At 31.3% G+C, this 25689-nt stretch overlaps 2 protein-coding genes across 8 annotated transcripts in view; one reads left to right on the plus strand and one right to left on the minus strand.

Annotated features, from left to right (window-relative positions):
• LOC111413737 (small optic lobes) overlaps window positions 1-25689 on the plus strand; it is a 90252-nt gene that overhangs the window by 16698 nt on the left and 47865 nt on the right. For 4 of the 5 annotated variants that reach the window (XM_071200249.1, XM_071200252.1, XM_071200251.1 and 1 more), the window contains exon 3: window positions 1648-2126. In XM_071200249.1, coding sequence (XP_071056350.1) covers window positions 1648-2126 — 479 coding nt within the window. The remainder of the gene's footprint in view (window positions 1-1647; window positions 2127-25689) is intronic. The other variant, XM_071200250.1, reaches the window with a different exon arrangement.
• Window positions 6548-22084, minus strand: LOC111413739 (phosphoenolpyruvate carboxykinase [GTP]-like). Of its 3 annotated transcripts, none has more exons than XM_023044835.2 (3): window positions 20486-22084; window positions 8093-8362; window positions 6548-8028 (listed from the first exon to the last, which is right to left on the minus strand). In XM_023044835.2, exons 1-3 carry the CDS (start codon window positions 20533-20535, stop codon window positions 7104-7106), a joined length of 1245 nt encoding a protein of 414 aa, XP_022900603.2. In that variant the 5' UTR covers window positions 20536-22084; the 3' UTR covers window positions 6548-7103. The 3 variants fall into 3 exon arrangements, with proteins under 3 accessions (XP_022900603.2, XP_022900601.2, XP_071056355.1); XM_023044833.2 differs by having other exon boundaries at window positions 8081-8362; XM_071200254.1 differs by lacking the exon at window positions 20486-22084 and adding an exon at window positions 17027-17137 and having other exon boundaries at window positions 8081-8362.

The raw sequence follows: 25689 nt of genomic DNA on the forward strand, positions 1-25689 counted from the left end.
CGGTGATTTGATTGCAGATCCAGTTCCGACCGAATCATCCAGTAAATTCGGATTCAGATCATAATACATTATTAGGAAAATTATTTCGTTTTCAATAAAATTTTATGTTTACAATTATTAAAAAAGAACATTTATTTTTTTAAATATTATAAAAATAACTCTACAAAATAAAAGTTCTCATTAAATTAACTATAATAAAAGTTAGTAATCAAGGTCTATACAACATAAGGTTACCTAATTTCCTATGCCTCTGTAGTATCGATTATTACCCCGCAGAATGACGTCACTGGTTCGATACAGTCAGAGTAGAGTTGAGTAAAAGATAGCCTATACTGTGGTACAGTCTATATAAAATATTTAAACCTCGCATCGTGTTGTGTTGTTCATCGAACCAGCTACGTCACTGACCCACCTTGCCCCTCAGAGGAGGAGAATCGGCATTGGGCAACCTTATGTTCAATAGACCTTAGTTAGTAATTATATTTTATTAAAAAGCCATATTTAATTATATACGTACGAAGGCTTTCACGGCCGGAGTTAATTGAACTAAAATTTGAATTAAAACTAGAACTAATACTAGAAACTTTCGCGTTTAGCCGTGCGTCTTTTAAGAAAAGGTTTGACGTTTCGGATGCCATGTTGCAACCTTCTTCAGAAACTGGTTAAGTGACTTCGAACCAGTTTCCGAGGTTATGTTATTATATTAGATAAAAAGCCGAGGGCTAAAATCTAGTACTTTTTTCCCGTGTATAATAAATAACTATTTTTCTGCGTTCATTGGAGTTAATCTAAATCGTCGGTCTTCATAAATTATTGCTGTTCCAGAAAATGTGCGTTCGCTGAAAACTACTTACAGGGCTTGAAAAATATTTTTTATGTTTTTTTTGCTTAATTCTGAATATAGTTCTCTATGGTCGTTCCACAAATAATAGAATCAAAACTTTTGTGTACTATAGCTAAACTCAAAAATGTAATAGTTTGTTGCAGAAATTTTAGGTAATGATATATTTCATTAACTTTTTTATCATTTTAGACAATTGTTTTGCAGTTTGAGTTCGTAATAAGTTACGAGAGGTAAGTGTGAAATATGAGTGAACGCATTTAACTTGCACATAACAGATTTGAACCATCAGTCAACATAGCACGACTTTTATCGAAAAGTAACGAACGAATTACTTCCGGAATTCTTCTCCGTTGTAATCCGGTCAAATGACGATCCGTGCCATATCTAGTTTTAAATAAGAAAGGCTTTATAAGTAGACTAAGTTAAGTGTACACAATTGTTTTTTTAGAATATGGTAGATCATAGAACATTAAGTGTGGAGTAACATTCCTTCTAGAACATTTCTATATCCAACTAAAATCAAACATATTGTATCGTTGTTGAACTAAATCTAGAACTAGCGTTAGACTTCGCACTAGAAAGATTCAGGTTTAGTCGTCTTAAGACACGGACTTTTATTTTCATATTTAAAGACAAAAAAAAATTTAACAAGAAATTATTTAAAAAAATACTTCTAACGTGTAATGTTTTTAATCATCTTTCTTTAGAGATTTATGTTTTGACCCTTTTTATTTATTTATTTTGCTGACGTTTTGATAAAAACCAAATTTTTCGATATAATAGTACAATTGGTCGTGCCACAGGTGGACAATTGGGCTGATAATGAAGCCCTTCGTCATCCTTCATCACAACCACAAAATTCCTACGCGCAAAAACAGGCCGGTTATCGTAGATCATTCTCCGAGTTGCCCCAAACAACCTCTAATAACCATACTGTTTACAATACCGCAAATAGACGCAGTCTTGGAGGCGGAGGCGGAAACGAAATGCTGTTCCAAATGTTTCCAAAGTCGAGCACTTCGATGACCAACATACAATCATCGTCGTCATCAAATTCAGACGCTGCAAGTACTCGGTTTGGGACGTTAAACAGAAGTACTAGTGAATTAGGTAGAACGGAGGAGGAGAAATCAACAACCAAGTATACTTATATTGGAATTTCAGAGCCGCAAGAACGGCACACATATGAAAATCAGAGCATCATTAATGCACGTGAGAATAAAATTGGTTTGGATTTAGTTAAAATTGGATTGGATCAACGTCAACAACAGCATAATGAAATGTAAGATTTATAGATTTTAAGATTTAATTTTTTTTTGATTATGTTTTTACAAGACTATCTAAAGTGTAGTAAAATATAATAATATTTTACATTAACAAATATTTTGATGGTATTTTGTTGGTATCATCTGTTAATATACCTCTTTTAAAAAATTACCATAAAAATGAAGCTGAGCAAACAAAATCTAGGATCTAGATTTATAATAGTATATCAACAAATATGATGTGAAATCAAGAATGATCTGAACATCTGCAACTTTAGTTGTGAATGTTTTAATTATGTTTAAGCAACACAATATAAAAATCAAATTACAGAAAAATTTTAAATTTAATATTATGATATGAACCATATGTCCATAATTTTGACTAACAAAAACATTAGTTTTACTTATTCTTACCACGTCGGTCACCAATTCGTTATTCTTAAATATGTTTACTGCTTACTATTATTATAAGTGATTGTATGAAAAGTAAATGATGAAATGTTAGTTTCTTTTCATTTAAGAAAATTACTGGATTTATTTCCTGTCGCTCCTGGTAGAGCATAGGGCAGCAGTAAAGGCTCTCCATCTGGTCCGGTTGGCAGCAAGGTCACTTCTCTCCACGTTTTCCCGGCTTCTATTGCATCTTCTTAACAGTTCTCTTCCACGTCCTTCTTGAGCGCCCTTGTCGCCGTGCTTCTTGGCGTTTCCAGTCAAGCACTGGTAGTTGAGATGCTCCATAAGGCTTCTTTAGTGTGTGGTCAATCCTCCAACGCCATTTCCTCTCCTTGATTTAGTCGTTAATGGATCGTTGCTTTTTTCTCTCCCACGTCTTCATTGGATATCACCTTAGGTTGAATAATTGAACCCTTGAATTTAATATTATATTTAATATTAACTTCATATCATCATCAGTGGTCACTGTGTGTAGATTTAAAAATGTTTTCTTTGTCTGTGGGACAACCGTGTGTGAAGTGAACAGTGGAGCAGGAAAGTCTAGCCATAGAGAATGAACATGACTGTAGAAGAAGCTAACATCATTCTTCTGCCACTACATATAAAACTTAGGCTAACAAAACAGTTTGTTAAAGCTTTAAATATATTTGTCATTTATTTCTTGGTCTCAGCATAGAAAAGTTAAAAGGAGGAATTTTTAATGGGTCTCAAATCCGTACTATTATAAACAACGATGATTTCACAAACCACATGACTTAAGTTGAGTTGGCAGGATGGACAAGCTTTGTATCAGTTGTCAAAAATGTTTTGAGACAATTCCGAAATAGTAGACAAAATGCTGCAGAATTTCCAAAAATTAAAGGCTAATATGAGTATTAAATAGCATTATTTGTGGTGATTATAGCGAAGAACAACGGAAACGATTCCACCAGGTTATGGAGCAAAGATATCAAGGCCGTTGGGATCGCCTTATGATGGCAAACTATTGCTGGAAGTTGCAAAGAGACTGTCCGGACTAAAAACACCATAGAAAATCCCACACAAAACGTTTTTCTTAACTCTTATTGATATGTTTTTGATTTTTATGATTAATTTTATTATTTTTTGTATCATTTGTGGCACTTTGTTTATTTGAAATCATTTGATAATAATAAAATAACGTTTTAAAAATATTCTCATCTTTTTAAAATTTAATTTTCAGTATAAATGGATTGCCTTTGTCTTAAAAAGTAGACTCAATTCAATAAAAATGTTATTATTTTCATATTCAGGAATAGAATAGAATTTATTCGTGCAATTACAAATTTGTTTTACACCCAAAATTACCTAAAATTGACTAATAAACCCCTTGCTGCAGAATCAGTGTTGCCCTAGTAAATCGTACCATGTATCCTAGCGCAATGAAGAACCTAAATAAGTCCAATCTACTAATCTTCTGGCGAGCAAATAAAACGGGCTGGATGACGTTCATCTCATTTTTATATTTATTGAAATTAATAAATAATTTTTGGTTTAAATTAAACCTTAAAGTCTCTATTTTATAATGGTTTAGGGTAGAGAAACCAGTTATGGCCACATTTAGTACTCTTCAACTTTTAAAATTCGGTATCTTAGTTAAAAATTGGAATACATGCGAGAAAAAATCAAAATAGTGTTTCTAAGCTCTTGTTGCATATAGGCCTAACAGGCATATAACCTTCTATTTTATTTGCGTATCAAGTATTTTAAAACACAAAAAAAAATTTCAAAAGTAAATCAATTTCTCCATTTATGGCCACCAAAACTGTTATGGCCATAAAAGTTTCCACTTATGGCCACTATAATTTGTTTGCATAGAAATCACCCGCAATAAAGTACAATTTTTAGATTTTATTAGGCACATAGATACAACAAAACTTAAGGAGATGAATACATTTATTGTTTTTCAAATACGTCTACAGCACTGCTGAAACAATCGTCATCTTTGGACCAACATTTTTCAGTTCGGGTTCTGGAAGCGTTCCAAGGATTTCTTCGTTTGTAATGGCACATTTGCCATTGTATAACACTTTGAAATGTGTCTTACAATTAGCTTGATCTAAGCTTTTTAGACATCGTACTTCAAACTCATTATCATCCAACACGCACAAAATTTTTGAACACACTCCTGCAGGACTGTAACTCCATACATATCAATTGTTTCTTGATTTTCTGTCTCAATATCGTCTACATCATCTAAGCTGCTCCCGTTTTCATTCCACTCTTCTTCTTCCTCTTCTTCTTCTAAACAGTTTTCCTTTGTCTTCTTTGCCTTCTGCGCTTCCTCTACTTTATTTTTCTGCATTACCCTTTTCTTCTTTCTCTCCATTTTCAGCTCTTCTTGAATTTTCTTCTCTTTCTCTTTGAGTTCAAAATATTCCACCCATTTGTCAGACATAACAACACTTGGAGTATATTCTTTTTTCCTTTTTCGTACTGTCGGTTTATGGTGGTGTTTATGGTGCAAGAGACCGTTTAGGTGTGACAAGTATATTCGACGTTGACGATGTTGATGGATCAACACTTTCAGCTTTGCTGTTGAAGTACAAATCCTGCAATTGTTGAGGAACACCTTCATTCTCTTTTTCGGAGAATTCTCCTTTTAGTTGACGAGGTAAGCATTCTTGGGAGTTTGAAATTTGGGGTGTTTGCACTTTTGTAGATTCATTGTAAACGTTTTGTCCTCTTGGCCTGATAATGAGTCCTCTTTTTTGGAGCCAAACAGAAGCAAGTCTCATCCATATTAAAGACGCGCTCTGGATCCCTTATTGCTACAATGTCTTCTTCTGTGAGTAAAATTTCAACTTCCTTAAACCAGTTCCGTGTTTTTTCCTCAGTAACAGTGCTCCTTGCCTTGTTGACATATTCAACATGCTTCTGGGTGTCTATTTAGGAAAGAAGTAAACCACTTTTTGCCGGGCTTATTGTTGGAAAATGGAGTTTTCAAAATCCATTAAAGCATCAAATTTAACAGAAAGGCCATAACTCGGTTTACGCTAATTCACTTATGGCCACATCATGGCCATAACTGGCAAACTTTACAAAATTCGCTCTACTTATGGCCACGTTAACAAAAATACGCTTCACCTCAATTTATAGTTATAATATTATTAAATACTTTGACGCTAACGTATTTGTGATCATATAGTTCATAAGATCGGTTAAATATTAAACGACGCTAAAGATAATAAAAGATTAAATGTGCATTGCTCTTAGCGTTTTTGCTAAGATTTTCGAGCACATCACATCAGCTAAAACATGGAAACCATTTTCAAATTGTTTCAATATTGGAAACGTTCTAACACCGTCTGTGATGAATTAGGGTCTGACAAAGCCCTGTAATGCACTTACTTTTCAACTACTGTCTATTTGGATCTTAATGCGCAACGACTTCCTCTGAAATGGCCATAAATGGTACAGTGGCCTTAAACGGCGCCCCTACCCTATAATAAACTTTTAAATATCTTAAAACTTTTAATCTTTTTAATGTAAAATCACCTTCTTTTTTGCTATCTTAACTTAAATTCCGTAAAAAAGGGAAATTTGATTAATATGCTGTATTTCATATTTTTATTTTTGATTAAACACGAAGTTAACTACTTTTTCATTGGGTATATTTTTTTTTGGAACAAAATTTCAGCTATCTTAAGACTTTATTTCGATATAACATGGTACGAATTAACCAAATTATCGAATTTTACACAACCAAGTTATTGTGTTGTATTCATTTACTTTTTGACTTAAATATTAAAATGATAAACTTGTTAGAGATAATATAACTACAAATTAAATTTACAGAAAAAGAGCAGATTTGACTGATTCTTTTTTATTTTACAAACAGCTACACAATTTTCAGTTTAATTTACTTACAAAGAAAGATTTCAGATGTCAAGTTACGAAAATTCGAAAATTACTGTGTAAACATATGTATAGGGTATAAAATAAATAATGAAATAAAAAGTCAATCTTCATAATGACACATGTCTTGTATTTTAAATCTTTGCACAAATATAACTAACGAAATCAAACTATGTCAAACTAGCGATGTTTTCAGAGCCTTTTCAATTCTTTTGTATTTTTCTATGTGCTATCTACAATAAAATCTAATATTACATCAACAAGGCATCTGTTTATGTTTTACACTTTTTTTTTGTAATACTCATATCGTTTCACGCCTATTCATACTTCGTTTAGTTTCAACCGTTTCTTTTCTACATAACTGACTCATCGCACATTTTCTATGTCTCTATACTGTTATTATATTACTTTATACTATTATCAAGATATTATTAACTTTATGTACGTTCATTACTTATAAAGCGTAACATTTTTTTATTTTCTCTGCAATTCGTATATAATTCCATCCACTCTTATTCTAACAGCTGATACATCATACTATTTTATCTTTTCAAATTTTATAGTATTTATTCTCTTCCTCTCCATTTTCTGTATTATTTATTTATGTTATTAATACATTAATTTCTTTTATTTATCCGGTCCCCGTCAAAAATCTAATGTCTTCACTAATTCAGATTACTTCGACCGACACCACTTTTGGCCGACACCAATGTGGTGACGCCGGCCATTGAGCGATCATTTGTGCGCGACGCCACTGTGGTGTCGCCGGACGGTATATTCTTAAAAAAGAAATAGTATAATAAGAGGGAAGCGCAAAGTATTAAATATAAAATAAGTGGCCAATACTTGCACACCACAGGCAACTGAGTATTTGGCATGAATAATATCTGATCTTCATCATTTTCAATTCTAACTTTTATATCGTTATTCATCGGTGGTTCATTCGTTGAAGTCAACAACAATAATTCTTCATTGTTGTTACGTCCAGATGAACAGTTTTCTAGTTGGCCACCGTTCTGAATGCCATCTTTATTATCAAAATGAGTGATGTTATCATCAATATATTTAACTTTGAGACCTTTACCATCAACTGAATAAAAACTTGCTGCAACATCCATTTTTTTGTTTTGATAATTTGTAGTGCTCATGATTAACATTTGATTTTCGAACCATTCCTCTTTGCTTTTAAACGCTATAAGTTCCTTATTGTCATTTAGATTTAATTCTGATTTTTGTAAAAACATGGTGTATTCTGGATGGCAAGGAATCGATGGATTTTCATGATTAAATGACGATATTGTCATCATTATGAAATTGTCATCATTGAGATCATCAAGGAATTTAGCTACCATATTAGATATAGTATTCAATGGAAAGGTGACATAAGTTGACTCGGTGAGTTCGATAACAATTTTGGAGTGCATGTACGGAATTTCCATGTATTTGGGTTTATTGTAATGTTCTATAGTTGATATTGCTTCGCTTTCAATCTCTGGTTTTAAAAGGGGAGTGTAAATATCTAAAGTTGAAATAAATGTTTGCGGTTCAACGTGAGCTGCGTGATGATGTAGGTTGGTATGTAGTAAATAACTGAAAAGAAAAAAACAAAAAAAATACGAAAAAGTTTTTTACTTTAATTCACCTGTTTTCATACTTTTTAATCGGTGTAGTAACATCATTTTTAAATGAAACTTGTTGAACTTGTGTATCTTCTTCCTTTTCATAACAACTGTAACGTTGGCTTTGTTTGGTTACACCAATTATTTTTGCATTGATTTTCTTGACTATCTCTCCATTGTATTCAGTGGAGTATCCATTGGAGTTTTCTGTAGTGATTTCTAATGTTCGTTGTTTGTTGTCCAAATAATTATTTGCCGCGTTTTTTAACAGAGCTTTAAACTTTGTTATGTTTTTCGTTCTGGAACTTTAAAGAAATAAAAGGTGTTAATTGTAATATCGTTTTTGATTTAGCCAAAATATGGGCAATAAAAGCTTATTGCATCAGATCTTTCTTACAAATCTTTCTAAATAATTCGTAGCTAAGTCGTTTTAACACGTTTTTGATTGGTTTGCTGGTAAAATGTGATTTCACCAATTTTTATGATCAAATCTACAAATGTTTTATTGCAAATTAAATTGATATGAACCCCTTTGCTAAAGATATTCTTTAATCTCTTTATTAAAAGATTATTGTAGGAAAGATTTCAAACTGAATACTTATTTAAAAATTAACTCCATCCTTATTGTAATGAACTCAAACTTTATTTTTAAATGCACTGTTGTATTAACTGATACTAGTGTTGATGCAGTTAGATTTTAAATGATAATATCTTTAAATATCTAACAGTGTTTTGGTATGATTAGACGATGAAATTAAATTTAGGGCCGATTTCATAATATTAATGCAAAAATTGCAATAAAATCTGATCGACCAGAGTATATTTTAGCAGCACGGCTAGAAATGAAAGAAGTGAAAATCTACTAAGCTATTTACTGGAAAAACTGGAACAAGACGTACTTAGTAAAGGATGTGCGAGTAATAAACAGCTTTACAACCGGTAGTGATCATGTAGAAGGGTCAGAGCCATATTACGGATACGTAGCTAGGCAAAGCGAAATAAATGAATGCGGAAAGGGAAGACAAAAAGAAGAGAGAATTAGCCCCACAACGGAGCTAAAAATCTCTCTCTCTTCAGTCGTTGTCTGATTTCGGACGTCGTGCTCTCTATCTGCTATAGTACGCAATACTTGGGAAACCTTTTGCCATTAACTTTTCCCTGTGCCATAAGTTTTCCATGCTGTGCTTTTAAATTGCATGAATGGATGCATTAGTGCGATACCCAAGGTATTTTCAACATTCCTCGGTAACATATCATTAAAACATAACATTTTAACTACAAATAGAGAATGGAAAACCGCCTGCTTTCGCCCTTTGATCTATCTCTACACCACTATATGCATATTAGCATATAATCATCGTATTCTCTTTGTGCTTTGCGTTTTATCTTCGTTTCTTGGATGGTACATACAGTGCAAAACTATTGGCATAGCAATCGTTTTATGGCTGTTTTTAAACTTAATTGACAAATGGGACTAGTAGAACTAGGTGAAGTATTTTTTCTATATTGTTCTATTAATTAAATATGCAGTTATTTTTGTGTAAGAATTTAGTTTTAATTATTCTTTTTAAATTAAATCAATAAAAAAGTAGGGATTTTCACTGCACAAAATTATTGGTATATGTACTTAACAATTGGTACAAACGTTGATATGCTTAGCTGATATATCAAAAGTCGTAAATGTATGTGTCTTTATGTTTTCCCTCTATTGATACTTAATTTAATTTCTAAACCGAATTCCATTTTGTCTTTATCAACTATAGTAGTTTAATATTAAAATGGGTCGACCGCACCGAATCTAAACGCAAAATAATTGTTTTTTTGCACAACCAAGGCAGATCGTATGCTGAGATTGGAGAAATGATGAACAGATGACGACATGCTATTCGCAGCGTTATTAACCGACTTAAAGGAGTTTATGCTTCTTTAAGTCTAGTAAGATTAGTACGTTTAGTAAGATTTCAAAAGTGCTAAGCATACTGGCCGTCCTCGATTTTTAAACGATCGGGAACGTAATCCGAAAAATAAGATTTTTGTTAGGATATTTATCCCATGACTGTCTGAATAGTATTACCAGGCTGGTTATAGTGCACGTATTGCGAGGCTAAAGCAATTAATATCTGCGTATCCAAAAGAATTGCCTAGACTGCCCAACGAATATAAGAATAAACCAAATACAGTGTGGGATCAAATACTTTTCTCAGATGAGAGTAAGTTCAATACTCTGTAAGTATAGGAATTGGATAGACGAGTTAAAAAGAAACTACCAATTACTAACAGGTCGGGAGCTGAAACAAGCATTGTTACAGGAATGGTACAAAATTGGTACATTCAATGCTAAGGCGTTTGTAGGCCGTTATTAAATAAAAAGGGGTAAACACGAAATACTCGTTTAATTTAAAGTATTTTAAAAATAGTTCGTGTTTTTACTGTACCAATGGTTTTGTGCTTTTACCAAAGCTTTTATTCAAATTAAAACAAACAATCCAATTTAAATTTTAGAACTAATCTAATGTGAAGGATGAATCTAAAGTTTATTGATATCAGGCTCGAATTTAGTCAAAAATCACCGCGTGCCGTAACATGCAAACGATTTCTTTTCTTAGTTAGCAGAGTTGTCACAGCACTAAATCCACGTTCACACAAATACGACCATGGAACTGCTATCAAAAATCGTTGAACAATCGATCACAACCCAGGATATAATTTTGTAACCAAAATTCTTGGTAGCCGTTTTTAAATTTGATTTCCTCATTTGCTGTCAGTTCTATTAGTTCTTCTTCCAGCTGGGATGATTCTGTTGTGTTAACATTTGAAAAAGGATCCAGTCCGGTATTTTCAATTTTAAAATGTCCTGGAATCGTTCTTGGAAATCACTGTGAAGGTTCTCCCAATGTTGGCAGTAAACAAGCAAATCGTCGTTATTAAAAGATACCATGATAAATTAGGAAAATTGTGAAACTCACGTCTGCCAATATTTTTCTTATGTAAAAGCAGTTTGGCTACGAAAGTGGCAACGCAAGTTTTGTTTTAATCAAGTTTAAGTCACGTTGAAGTTGGAGATTGATATCATTAAATAATTTATACAAGTCTGCCTAGTACGCAATATCGCTCTTTGATGTGATGAGGAGTTGTCGTGCAATTCTGTGTTTTTATTTTCCAAAAACACTATCACAGAGTTAAACAAATTGTAAAAACGAGTCAAACAAGTACCTCTTGATTGACGGAAATCTTCGTCATTAACAACACAAAGCTGGTTAAATAATCTGTCATTTAAAGAGCTGTTTCATATATTATTGACTACTTTGATGACATGTTGAGGTGATGGAGACAGCCGTTCACTCAAATTCCTCGCAACCAAATGTTGTCGATGGATAACGCAATGTACAGGGTGGGCAAATTTGGGTGTTATTATAGGCTATCTCGGAAACTATAAGAGATACAAAAAAAGTAGGTGCCATGTCCCGGTCGCTTTTTCCGAGACTAATCCAATCCCGTAAGGACCAAATCTCTATCTTCTTTTGTTTTTAAGTTATAGCCAAAAAGTCAAATTTTAGTGATTTCAAAAAATGCTCATATTTCGTTTATTTTTGAAATTAGAGAAATGGGGTTAATACATTCTTAAGACACTTTTTTGAGTAGAATATACCGCCGTTGAAAAATTTTTAATGTAGCTGATAATTTTTGAGATATAACATAAAGTTGTATTTTTTTAAATAAAAACTATACTTTATTATGATGTTACTGAAAAGAGCATATTTTTAGCTTTCCAATGATGTATCGCACGCATGATGTTTCTGCGGAAAATAAGCGTTATTTTTCAATTTTTAAAATATTAATGATTAAAATTCAAATTTTTAATTATAGTAGGCGAGGAAAACGCTAAATACTACTTAGTTACTATAGCAACGTTTCCCGTTTAAGAAGTTCCGCATTATCTTTAAATAAAACGATAAAATTAAATATAGAATATATTGGAGTCCGCTTTGAAGATGATACATAAGTCTTCATATCCCCATTCAAACGGTGTTTCAATGGAAAGTTCGCTCCCAGTTTATGATCCCTAATTTTCCTCTATCTCACCCAATTTCAAAAGAAAAGATTGCTGATGTCAAACAGCTTCTACATCTTATGTTTGGGGAAAACTGGGAAAGTACTACCGAAGATTTCATTCATTGATACCGAACTGTTCTAATCTTACAACCAGTAAGTTGAGTAGAAGAAGATGACAGTTATGACTGTTTAGTTCCTGAAGTTGTCCATATTTAATTATTCATTAATTAATACATTTCTTGTATTTTTAATAAACAAACTTTACTTGCTAATCATTTTTTATTGGTGAACAAAGTCAGGGATAAGATGCTGAGAAATTTAAATTAACTATTCAAAGTTTTTATTCGTTGGTACAAAACCAACTTATCCTGAATAATGGTACAAAACCAACTTTATTCTGTCATATTCGTGCAAAACCACATTTTATAGCCACTAGGTAGTATTTACTGTCCGGACGCCTACTATAATCAAAATTTTACACATTAGCGCTTACTATTTTCGAATTGAAAATTAACGCTTATTTTCTGCAAACACACCATACATGCGATACATCATTGGAAAGCTAAAAATATGCTCTTTTCTTTAACATCATAATCAAGTATAGTTTGTATTTCAAAAAACAACTTTGTGTTGTATCTCAAAAATCATCAAGTATATTTAAAACTTTTCAACAGCAGTATATTCCACTTAAAAAAGTGTCTTAAGAACGTATCAACCCCATTCCTATAATTTGAAAAATAAACGAAATATGAGCATTTTTTGAAATCACGAAAATTTGATTTTTTGGCTATAACTTAAAAACAAAAGAAGATAGAGGTTTGATGTTTGCGGGATTGAATCAGTCTCGAAAAAAGAGACCGGGACATGGCACCTACTTTTTTCGTATCTCTTATAGTTTCTGAAATAGCCTATAATAACACCCAAATTTGCCCACCCTGTACAGCGAACACGTCTGAAACTTTATTTGTTAATTATGCTATGAACCCTTTGTGACGCCTTGTCATAGTCGGAGCGCCATCCGTACCAGCTGATATAATATTCTTCAACGGAATTTCCTTCTCTTCACAAAACTTTTTTAGTGTATTAAATATAGTTTCTCCTTTTGTATCTGTCTCTAATTTTCTAGCAAACAATAGTTCTTGACATGTTTTCTCGTCTTTAATAAACCTCACGTGTGACAACAACAATGCTTCGTTAGTCGGTAAAGTGGATTCATCCAACTGAATTGAAAATTGATTAGTCTTCAGATGGTTGCACAATGACTCTTCGATGTTTTCAGCCATCTCATCAATTCGTCTTTGTACGAAATTGTTACTTAAAGCAATTTTTTTAATAATATCTGCCGTTGGTTTATGAAGCACAGTAGTTATAACTTCTTCTACTGCTGGTAAAATTAGTCCTTACCCAATTGTGTGTGGTTTTCCTGTTTGAGCAATTAATAAAGATTTTGTACGAAGCTCTAAGTCCGTCATCATCTTGTTTAAAAACCGCTGAAAAGATGTTTTGAGATAGTTGGCTGATCTGCGTACTTCTTTTTCAGCTCTTCAAAATAGGTCACATTTTTATTTTTTTTTTGTCAGAATGCATTTTGTTCAAATGGTCTTGTAACCTAGAAGGCTTCATTGCATCATCACGTTTTTTTGGGTAACAAGGCATATAGGCGTAGAGGGATTTGTGCGATTTTCTATAAATCCGTATTTAATATATTCCGGATCGTATTGCCGTCTCTTCCTCTTTGCTACCGACATAGTAATTTTGTCGCCACAAATATCTTGACTTAAACTTAATTGAAGAATTGTGGCTATAAAAAACTTGCTAAGGATTACGCGTTGGAACCGAAAATACCAATGAAAATAGAATATACATATGCGCGTTTTTATAGGTTTAAAATACAACACGCACGAACAGGAATAAGCATGCACAAACTTGTTTAAGCCGGGCGTACATCATGTCTCTCTTTATTGACCGGTATTCGAATGTGTTCTCACTTCCCCGTTTACGCATGTAGACGCAGATAATAGATAAACTATAAATTTAATTTTAAAATACAATCTGGCCAGAAATAAGAATGATGTAACGAATAATCGATAGCTACGTATATTGTCGCTAGTATATAGTAGATCGATATTGATTTTGGTATTTATACTTTAATTAAAATATTATAGCGCATTCTTTTGGGTGCATTTCACCGTGTTGTACAATTTTACAGTCGTACACCAATAAAATAGGCTATTAGAAAAAGGCAAATCAGCCGTCGTATTCTTAAACGGCTTCAGGACACCCAATTTTCTCTACTCCCGTTACCGCCCCTCTGTAGGCCTGTAGTGCCCATAAGGGGGCGTTGTCGTCCACTTTGAGAAAAACTGTTCTAGTTGAAGTTGTTATTCAGCGCTAAATTTTTGAACAGTTTAAAGTGCAAATTAAAAAATTTTCATATAACGGACTTTTGGCTATAACGGACACCCCCTCCCCCGTATTTGTCCGTTATATCGAGGTTTTACTGTAATAATATTTTGCCAACCTCATGAAAATTGTTTCTTTGTTTAAATACATAATTATTAAAACGTTTTATTCTATCTAAATCTTATCTCAAGATAACACAAAAACAACACTAAAATAGACCAGACTCATTTAAAATGTAATATTCTGCGTTCTCCAAAATATTTCTCATTATTCTTATAATCATTTGATTATATTATATAATCTTTTGCAGGTCGAATAACGACCTAATTAACGAACCGATTTAAACGAATCGGCCGATTACTTTTACACTAATCGGATGCGTGATTTCGTAAATTTGATAATTTTATAACAAATAATATCGATAAATTTAATAACAAAATATGTTACGATTTTTGTGAAAACTATTTCAAGAAACGTAATAATCTACATTAAAAATAAATACACAACAAAAGTTTCTACAGAAAAGTAATACCAATTATTTCAAATCTGCAACATTGCAAATTTCTAAATCCCTCTTGGGTCTCACTAAAACATTCGGATCAAAAAAGAAGAAATGTATAATTTTATCGCCATAAAACATGAAAAATATTTGTCTAAACACGTTCTATACATTGCATGTGCACGGAGGTTGAATAACGACCTAATTAACGAAACGATCGATTAATTTTACACTAATCGGATGCGTCATTTCGTAAATTTGATAATTTTATAACAAATAATATCGATAAATTTAATAACAATTTATGTTACGATTTTTGTGAAACCTATTTAAAAAAACGTGATAACCTACATTAAATGCACAACAAAAGTTTCTACAGAAAAGTAATACCAATTATTTCAAATCTGCAACATTGCAAATTTCTAGATCCCTCATGGGTCTCACTAAAACATTCGGATCAAAAAAGAAGAAATGTATAATTTTATCGCCATAAAACATGAAAAATATTTGTCTAAACACGTTCTATGCATTGCATGTTCACGTGCAGAGCTATCTTAGAACATTTAATATGGTGTTCCACCATTAATTTTGTTGTCTTAAAAGGTAAACAACTGTTTAGACAATGGCTCACTATGGAAACAAACTAATTAAATTAATTGAAATGAAATTTATCTAAACAATGAAAACAAATCCTTAATGATTAAAGATTATCTTATAGACTTTTATTAAACCTTAGAAATTCTGTTTAACCACCATTAATTTTGTTATCTTAAAAGGTAAACAACTGTTTAGACAATGGAAACAAACTAATTAAATTAATTTAAATGAAATTTAAAACCCATTAGTGTCCATTTTAAGGGACGTTTTGCAAAATTTTTTTTTCCAATAAAAAATCATTTTTTATATAATAGATCATAAAATTAAAGAAAAATAGAAAAAAAATTGTTTTAACTCCATACACTAATGGGTAAACTGAACAATAAAAACAAATGTTTTATGATTAACCCTGCAGTAAATACGTTGGGCCTGACAAGCCTATGACTTATGCGTTTTGCTGTAACATTTTAATCGCGTATTCTATGTAGGATTAAAGATTATCTTATAGATTTTTATTAAACCTTAGAAATACTGTTTAATTAATTTTGATTACATTTTTATTGTTATGCTCTATAATAAACTCTTTTTATAAATTTAGAGATACCATAACTATACAGAACAGTAAATATACAGAAAATCTAGACTGACGAACATTGTTATTCCAATTTCTGAGCAGTCGAAAGAGTACGATTTTGTGGATGCGCCAAACACTACAAAACCAGAAATAATTTGATTTTTTTTTTTTTGAGTAGTCCATAATTTATTTATCAGATGAAATTCATATTAATATGACTTGATCCAAATAATTTACCTTCTAGTGCTCTTATTTTTAGATTTTCTAGAACCAATCATTTTTCTAAGTCCATACTATATAATTGTGACCAGATTATATACATAGTTTGCGATTCAAACAAATTTAAGGGCGATTGTCGATATTAGAGGCTTTTTTTCAATAGTCACTAGTTATTTAATCTTAGTAATGAAAGCATGAGAATACATTAGAAAGATTAAGCAAATCATTATTGCGCAAATTAAAGTATTTTGATGTGTAATTAAAACCATCATTAACTTTGTGGTTCTTCCAGCTGATTACGCATTTGTGTCAATATTATAAAATTGGCTCTTAAAGTATCAATTTAAGGTTTGTTGGAACCATAAAATATTGACCAGTTTGTATATATGAGTACACGATGATTATCTGGACGTTTTAACGATTAGTATGTAATCCTAACTGTTAAAAACTGCGCCGATGTAAATGACTATAATATGTGCTTGCTCCCAGCAAATATATATAAATTTGACCAATAGCAGAGATACAATCAAATGTTAGGAATAATACAATTGTTTGATTGGAACAATCCTTTAAAGACGATTTATATGAACAACTTATTTTAGTATTTCAAAAATTAATACTTACTCGTCATAAATAAATAAGTTGTGTTCAAACGAATAAGTTTCATCAGGCATTTTAAAAATTAAATGTTGGTCTAAGTGTAAGCTTCCTTTATAAATTCAACCTCATGAAAATTCTTTCTTTGTTTAAATACATAATTATTAAAACGTTTTATTCTATCTAAATCTTATCTCAAAATAACACAAAAACAACACTAACGTAGACCAAACTCATTTAAAATTTAATATTCTGCGTTCTCCAAAATATTTCTTCTCATTGTAGTTGCATAAACAATTCAAACAAGAATCGATTAATCTTTTACAGGTTGAATAATGACCTAATTAACGAACCGATTTAAACGAAACGATCGATTAATTTTACACTAATCGGATGCGTCATTTCGTAAATTTGATAATTTTATAACAAATAATATCGATAAATTTAATGACAAAATATGTTACGATTTTTGTGAAAACTATTTCAAGAAACGTAATACCAATTATTTCAAATCTGCAACATTGCAAATTTGTAGATCCCACTTGGGTCTCACTAAAATATTCGGATCAAAAAAGAAGAAATGTATAATTTTATCGCCATAAAACATGAAAAATATTTGTCTAAACACGTTCTATGCATTGCATGTTCACGTGCAGAGCTATCTTAAAACATTTAATATGGTGTTCCACCATTAATTTTGTTGTCTTAAAAGGTAAACAACTGTTTGGACAATGGAAGCAAACTAATTAACTTAATTGAAATAAAATTTAACTAAACAATAAAAACAAATCTTTAATGATTAAAGATTATCTTATAGATTTCTATTAAACCTTAGAAATTCCGTTTAATTAATTTTTATTTTATTTTTATTCTTATGCTCTTTAATATAATATATCTTTTTATGAATTTAGAGATACCATAACTATACAGAATTGCCGATTTCATTTTGCCAACCTCATGAAAATTGTTTCTTTGTCTAAATACAGTGAAATTCCCCTAACTCGAACTTCTATATCTCGAATTATCCTCTAAGTCGAATAATTTTCATAAGCTCAAGCGTTTGACTAGGCTTCAAATGTGTGTAAATGTGTTTTCTCTAACTCGAATTTTCCATAACTCGAAGTTTTCTTCCGCTCCCTTAGTGATTCGAGTTAGGGGAATTTTACTGTACATAATTATTAAAACGTTTTATTCTATCTAAATCTTATCTCAAGATAACACAAAAAACAACACTAAAGTAGACCAAACTCATTTAAAACTATTCTGCGTTTTCCAAAATCTTTCTTATTGTAGTTGCATAAACAATTCAAACAAGAATCGACTAATCTTTTGTTTCAAACGAAACGATCGTTTAATTTTACACTAATTGGATGCGTCATTTCGTAAATTTGATAATTTTATAACAAATAATATCGATAAATTTAATGACAATTTATGTTACGATTTTTGTGAAAACTATTTAAAAAAACGTGATAACCTGCATTAAATGCACAACAAAAGTTTCTGCAAAGTTTCTACAGAAAAGTAATACCAATTATTTCAAATCAGCAACATTGCAAATTTCTAGATCCCTCTTGGGTCTCACTAAAACATTCGGATCAAAAAAGAAGAAATGTATAATTTTATCGCCATAAAACATGAAAAATATTTGTCTAAACACGTTCTATGCATTGCATGTTCACGTGCAGAGCTATCTTAGAACATTTAATATGGTGTTCCACCATTAATTTTGTTATTTTAAAAGGCAAACAACTGTTTAGACAATGGAAGCAAACTAATAGTAATTAACTTAATTGAAATAAAATTTAACTAAACAATAAAAACAAATCTTTAATGATTAAAGATTATCTTATAGATTTCTATTAAACCTTAGAAATTCGGTTTAATTAATTTTTATTCTTATGCTCTTTAATATACTCTTTTTATGAATTTAGAGATACCATAACAATACAGAATTGCCGACCTCATTTTGCCAACCTCATGAAAATTGTTTCTTTGTTTAAATACAGTGAAATTCCCCTAACTCGAACTTCTATATCTCGAATTATCCTCTAAGTCGAATAATTTTCGTAAGCTCAAGCGTTTGACTAGGCTTCAAATGTGTGTAAATGTGTTTTCTCTAACTCGAAGTTTTCTTCCGTTCCCTTAGTGATTCGAGTTAGGGGAATTTTACTGTACATAATTATTAAAACGTTTTATTCTATCTAAATCTTATCTCAAGATAACACAAAAAACAACACTAAAGTAGACCAAACTCATTTAAAACTATTCTGCGTTCTCCAAAATCTTTCTTATTGTAGTTGCATAAACAATTCAAACAAGAATCGATTAATCTTTTGTTTCAAACGAAACGATCGATTAATTTTACACTAATCGGATGCGTCATTTCGTAAATTTGATAATTTTATAACAAATAATATCGATAAATTTAATGACAATTTATGTTACGATTTTTGTGAAAACTATTTAAAAAAACGTGATAACCTACATTAAATGCACAACAAAAGTTTCTACAGAAAAGTAATACCAATTATTTCAAATCTCCAACATTGGGTCTCACAAATTTCTAGATCTCTCTTGGGTCTCACTAAAACATTCGGATCAAAAAAGAAGAAATGTATAATTTTATCGCCATAAAACATGAAAAATATTTGTCTAAACACGTTCTATGCATTGCATGTTCACGTGCAGGGCTATCTTAGAACATTTAATATGGTATTCCACCATTAATTTTGTTGTCTTAAAAGGTAAAAAACTGTTTAGACAATGGCTCACTATGGAAACAAACTAATTAAATTAATTGAAATGAAATTTATCTAAACAATGAAAACAAATGTTTAATGATTAACCCTACAATAAATACGTTGGGCCTGACAAGCCTATGAGTTATGCGTTTTGCTGTAACATTTTAATCGCGTATTCTTTGAAGGATTAAAGATTATCTTATAGATTTTGATTAAACCTTAGAAATACTGTTTAATTAATTTTGATTACATTTTTATTGTTATGCTCTATAATAAACTCTTTTTATGAACTTAGAGATACAATAACTATACAGAACAGTAAATATACAGAAAATCTAGACTGACGAACATTGTTATTCAAATTTCTGAGCAGTCGAAAGAGTACGATTTTGTATGCGCCAAACACTACAAAACCAGAAATAATTTGATTTTCTCTCGGTGTATTTTTCTTTTTGAGTAGTGGTCCATAATTTATTTAGTAGATGAAATTCATATTAATATGACTTGATACTAATAATTTACCTTCTAGTGCTCTTATTTTCATATTTTCTAGAACCAATCATTTTTCTAAGCCCATACTATACAATTGTGACGAGATTATATACATAGTTTGCGATTCAAACAAATTTAAGGGCGATTATCGATATTAGAGGCTTTTTTCAATAGTCACTTGTTATTTAATCTTAGTAATACGAAGTAAGTACATATAACTTATTTTAATATTTATTAAATTAATACTTACTCATCGTAAATAATTAAGTTGTATTGAACCGAATAATTTCCGTCGGGCATTTTAGAAATTAAATGTTGGTTTAAGTGTAAAATTTCTTTATAAACTGTGTAAAATCAGAACGTAAGCTTCAACACACTTTAGAAATAAAATAAAAATATTTTGTTGCTTATATTTGATTAGTGATTAACGAACAGGTCTTTACTTCAGTAGATTGCCGACTAAATGTTTTATTATTTACTTATCAACGCTTTATCAATAGATCCTACCTGCAGCGCACTCTACCGATGTTTTGATAGAATGATGATATTTTTTTAATAATTTGATTAAATTTTCCGCTATATAGCGGTGTCGAGATGTGTTAACAGTCTCTATTCAACGAATTCGTTCGTTTTTTACGTCAATGCAAAAAAAATTGTTTAATTAAAAACAATTTTTTTTAATTTTTAGTCAGATTAAACTACAAAAGCCGTGATGATTTGATTAGATGCAACATATTTGTTTGGTTCTTAAAGGTTTCAATAACTGCTCAAAATAAAATATTAAAAAATGCCTTCAACGCGAGGTTAACCAGCGTCCTTAATACATTTAAATGTTAAGTTGTTCTGGCATGTTATTAACAACTTTATTTAAATGTTTAATTTAGTGAAAAGTATGAATTTTACAGAAATATTTTCGAATAACAAGATGTAAAACCAGTGCAAACTCAGAATACATATTTCCGTATATTCCGTTAAAACTTACTTATTAAATATATGAACATAGTTTTACAATAAAAAAGTAATCTACTTCGAGATAACGCCGAAACGGATACCGCGTTATAAGTTAAGTTATTTTAGTTTTTCTTCTTTAATAAGCTTGTTATACAATGCGTTTAACAGTTTTCAGTTGGTTTGATATTTGAAATTTCATTCGAACGTATCAAATAATGCAAATAAATCTAACTGAAATGTGAGCGCTTTATTGGATATGAGTGGGTTAAATTGTTAAGATCTACCTGGGCAAAACCTAATCTTGCCATCGAGAAAAAGCTGTTCTAAGGCTAGTGGTGACCAGTAGCGGAGATATATCATTGGTAAAAGTAAGAATTTCAGGTGTTTCAAAAGCGTAACCCACAGAAAAGTGGCCGTGTTGAAATGCTAAATTCGATTAATCAAGAACGTCATACCCCTTAATAAAGTAATGAACAAGCAACAAAAAAGTTGGAGAAGAAGAGAATGAAAATTAAGCAAAAACGCTTGAAAGTATAAATAAGACGACAAAACTGTGTCACTTTTGCCTTAGTTGAAGTGCCTGGAGATCAAGACAGTAGTGAAAAGGAATTGTATTATCTATTTGTTATTAACCCTTTGCTGTCGTTTGTCTACTCTCAGCCACCAGCTCTTTTTTACCGGGTAGCTCTCTGCCACTAGCAAGGAACCGTACGAATCTTAACTCTATTCATTCATGTATCCGTTCATAATTTCTCTAAAAGCTCAACTATGTAAGTGACCTTGTTACGAACCAAAACATTGCCCCAACAAATCGGAAATATCGATTATAAACGCGGTCATTCCACACAAGCCATGCAAAACACCGTGGTGAATTAGTCCCCTTTGAGAGTGAGGAAATCGACAAGCTTCGGAGATACTTCGCAGAATTTCAAATAAAGTTTTACAAATTACGTTTAATTGTAATTAGGCATACTCGCTTGTTAAGATATTTTATAATAATACTTCAAAATGGAAAAAGAAAGTTACCGAAAGTAACTGCGAACGATGAAGAGTTTTATTTTGGCGCATTGAATACTGACTCTGACGTAAAAAGTGATAACGTTTGTTCAAAATGACGAATTTACAAACGAGAGTAGATAAAGTATGTTTTTGATGCCGGTTGGCGATAAAAAGTATTGTATTAAGCCTAATAAAAAAAGAAGGCCGATATAATGAAAGTTTGCTGAAGCGAGAAGGAGCTGTTAAAATCATCTTGAATACATTAGAAAGATTAAGCAAATCATTATTGCGCAAATTAAAGTACTTTGATGTGTAATTAAAACCATCATTAACTTTGTGGTTCTTCCAGCTGATTACGCATTTGTGTCAATATTATAAAATTGGCTCTTAAAGTATCAATTTAAAGTTTGTTGGAACCATAAAATATTGACCAGTTTGTATACAGGGTGATTTACATAAGAACCGACACAAAGCAGGGACATGTAGAGGACAATAAATTAAGATGATTTAACGCAACTTATCTCTATACTAAGTTGTACCCCTGAAGAGTTATAGGCCTTCAAAGTTGGGTCTTACATTTTTAAAACATTGAATATCTTCGTAATACATTAAGCTAGAAAAACCAAATTTGGTATACGTTATCAGTGTACCGAGGGTATTAATTGGTAGCAAGTTGAGGCATTTCAAAGGGTTGATTAAGGGTGATGGTCCCCTAAATTTTGACAGATTTTTTTAACCTTTTGATGGATTTAATACATTATTACCTCATTTCATGTGGAATTTATTTCTAAAACTTTTTTTACTCTTATTATTTTTTAAAAAACATTGTCGTTTTCATAAAAAACTCAAATAACTAAAGACACGTATTTCGTTAATGCTATTAAAATCATCGAAAATTCAGTAGTCGGCTGTGAAATTGTACGTCAAACTAAATAGGTTATAAAACCTTGTTGTCAAATAATTTTATAACCTATTTGTCAAGTTTGACGTACAATTTCATAGCCGACTACTAAATTTTCGCTTATTTTAAATAAGATTACGAAATAAGTGTCTTTAGTTATTTAAGTTTTTTATGAAAACGACAAAATTTTTTAAAAAATAATAAGAATAAGAAAAGTTTTAGAATTAAATACTGCATGAAATGAAGTAGTACTGTATTAAATCCGTCAAAAGGTTAAAAAGATCAGTCAAAATTTAGAGTACCATCACCCTTAATCAACTCTTTGAAATGTCTCAATTGAGTTCAATTTGCTACCAATTAATACCCTTGGTACACTCATAACGTATACGAAATTTGGTTTTTCTAGCTTAATTGATTTCGAAGATATTGAACTTTTTAAAAATTTAAGATACAACTTTGAAGGCCTATAACTCCTCAGGGGTACAACTTAGTATAGAGATAAGTTACTTTAAATCATCTTAATTTATTGTCCTCTACATGTTCCTGCTCTGTGTCGGTTCTTATGTGAATCACCCTGTATATGAGTACACGATGATTATCTGGACATTTTAACGATTAGTATGTAATCCTAACTGTTAAAAATTGCGCCGATGTAAATGACTATAATATGTGCTTGCTTCCAGCAAATATATATAAATTTGACCAATAGCAGAGATACAATCAAATGTTAGGAATAATACAATAAATTGTTTGATTGGAACAATCCTTTAAAGACGATTTATATGAACAACTTGTTTTAGTATTTAAAAAATTAATACTTACTCGTCATAAATAAATAAGTTGTGTTCAAACGAATAAGTTTCATCAGGCATTTTAAAAACTAAATGTTGGTCTAAGTGTAAGGTTCCTTTATAAATTGTAAAATCCGAACGTAATCTTTATCACACAAACGTAAATATTTTTTCGGCGATATTTGCTACTGGTGAATGAACAATTTAGTTCGGCAGATTGACAGAATTTCTTATTAACTTATAAATGTGCGTTATCAACTGAACGCCCACATTCAACGCGCTTCTTCGTCATGTGTAATCTTTACAGATTGGGCAGATTAGATAGATAAAGCAATGGGCGTTTCATCTTTATAATACTTTATATATGTCACACCACAACTTCGTAAGTCTAGTGTATGTCTTTAACAATCTTTGTATTGGGCACTGCAATATCGTGCGATCATGCGGGATGGTGGGGAGGAGAACATATCTATTTAATAATGCATGGACATTTATGATACTTGTTGTAATATCGCGCGATCCTACGCGATATTTTTGGGAAGGAAAAACATGTTTACTTCCCTTTATTTTATAATCTTATACAGATATATAACGATAAAATCATCATTAAAAAAGATAATGGAATTTTATTAGTTAAATTAATTATTCAAGCCAGAGGAAAATGTCGTCATAGACTCTAATAAAATTCAGAGGGCGGTTGAATTGTATGCAATTTATAGCGTCGAAAGAAGCAAGGTTTGGATTTTACAAATTGTGTGAATCCAAATCTGGGTAAAATTCAAGGAACTGATATACTTGTATCGCATAGTGCAGATATGGAACTAGCTGAACCTATGACGAAGCCTATTTATTTAGATACCTATTCTAGGGAAAGGATATACCTTGTCTTCAGACAACTAATAGTATTCAGCTATGTGGTGAAGTACAATCGTGGAATTCTGTATTACGGTTATGTTCTGTATTTTATGTTGCCTAATTCAACAAAACAATCGATTGTAAGGTTCCGATTGAAGATATGGTACATAATTTGTCTCTTCCTAATTAATGGACTCAGATCATCGCATAGTCAGTGCTCAACTCGATTGCAGGCAAATCATTGAGAATTTTCCTGGGCATATTTCACCTTCCACTAAAAAAACGGGGCATCCTGCAAAGAATGGCATCTCTTTTTAGTAATTTAATATTTTATTATTGACAGCGAGTAATTTTTGATATCTGAAACAGACAGTTGGTTACTATTAATTTTGACTGTACTAAATTCAGGGAAAAAACCTTCTTTCATATTCCATAATAAAAATGGTTGATTGCTATTTAAAAAAATATCTACGACGTAAAATTGAGTTAAATGAAAATACAAATGAAAAAATACCCGATTTTCGACGTTGGCGGCAAACATTACGATTTTTTTTAGAAAACCTGCGTTCGAAAACTTTTGAAATTTATGTATAATACTGTCTGACGTGTCAACAATGTTTTCTCCGTATATTTACGCTAAAATTAATTCTTAAATGATTGCACGTTGTCTCGAAAATAACTGAACCGATTTACATGGTTTGAATATTTTAATACCTTATACTGTTTGGAGTTGAATAGATTTGTTAAACCCGTGTTATTTAGCGACAGATTATTATTGACGTCATTATTAATTGTGTTGTTTACATATCGACCATAGATAAGGGATAGTAATATAGTTATATAGATTTGCCACTTAACGGCATAAAACTGAACTGCCATAAGCGCCATCTATTGAGGTGTTCTCCGCTAAGGGAAACTTTTAGCGGGTATTTATTGTATTGTAAATTAATTAATTAA

This window comes from Onthophagus taurus, chromosome 11 (assembly GCF_036711975.1).
Source record: "Onthophagus taurus isolate NC chromosome 11, IU_Otau_3.0, whole genome shotgun sequence".
Taxonomy (NCBI): domain Eukaryota; kingdom Metazoa; phylum Arthropoda; class Insecta; order Coleoptera; family Scarabaeidae; genus Onthophagus; species Onthophagus taurus.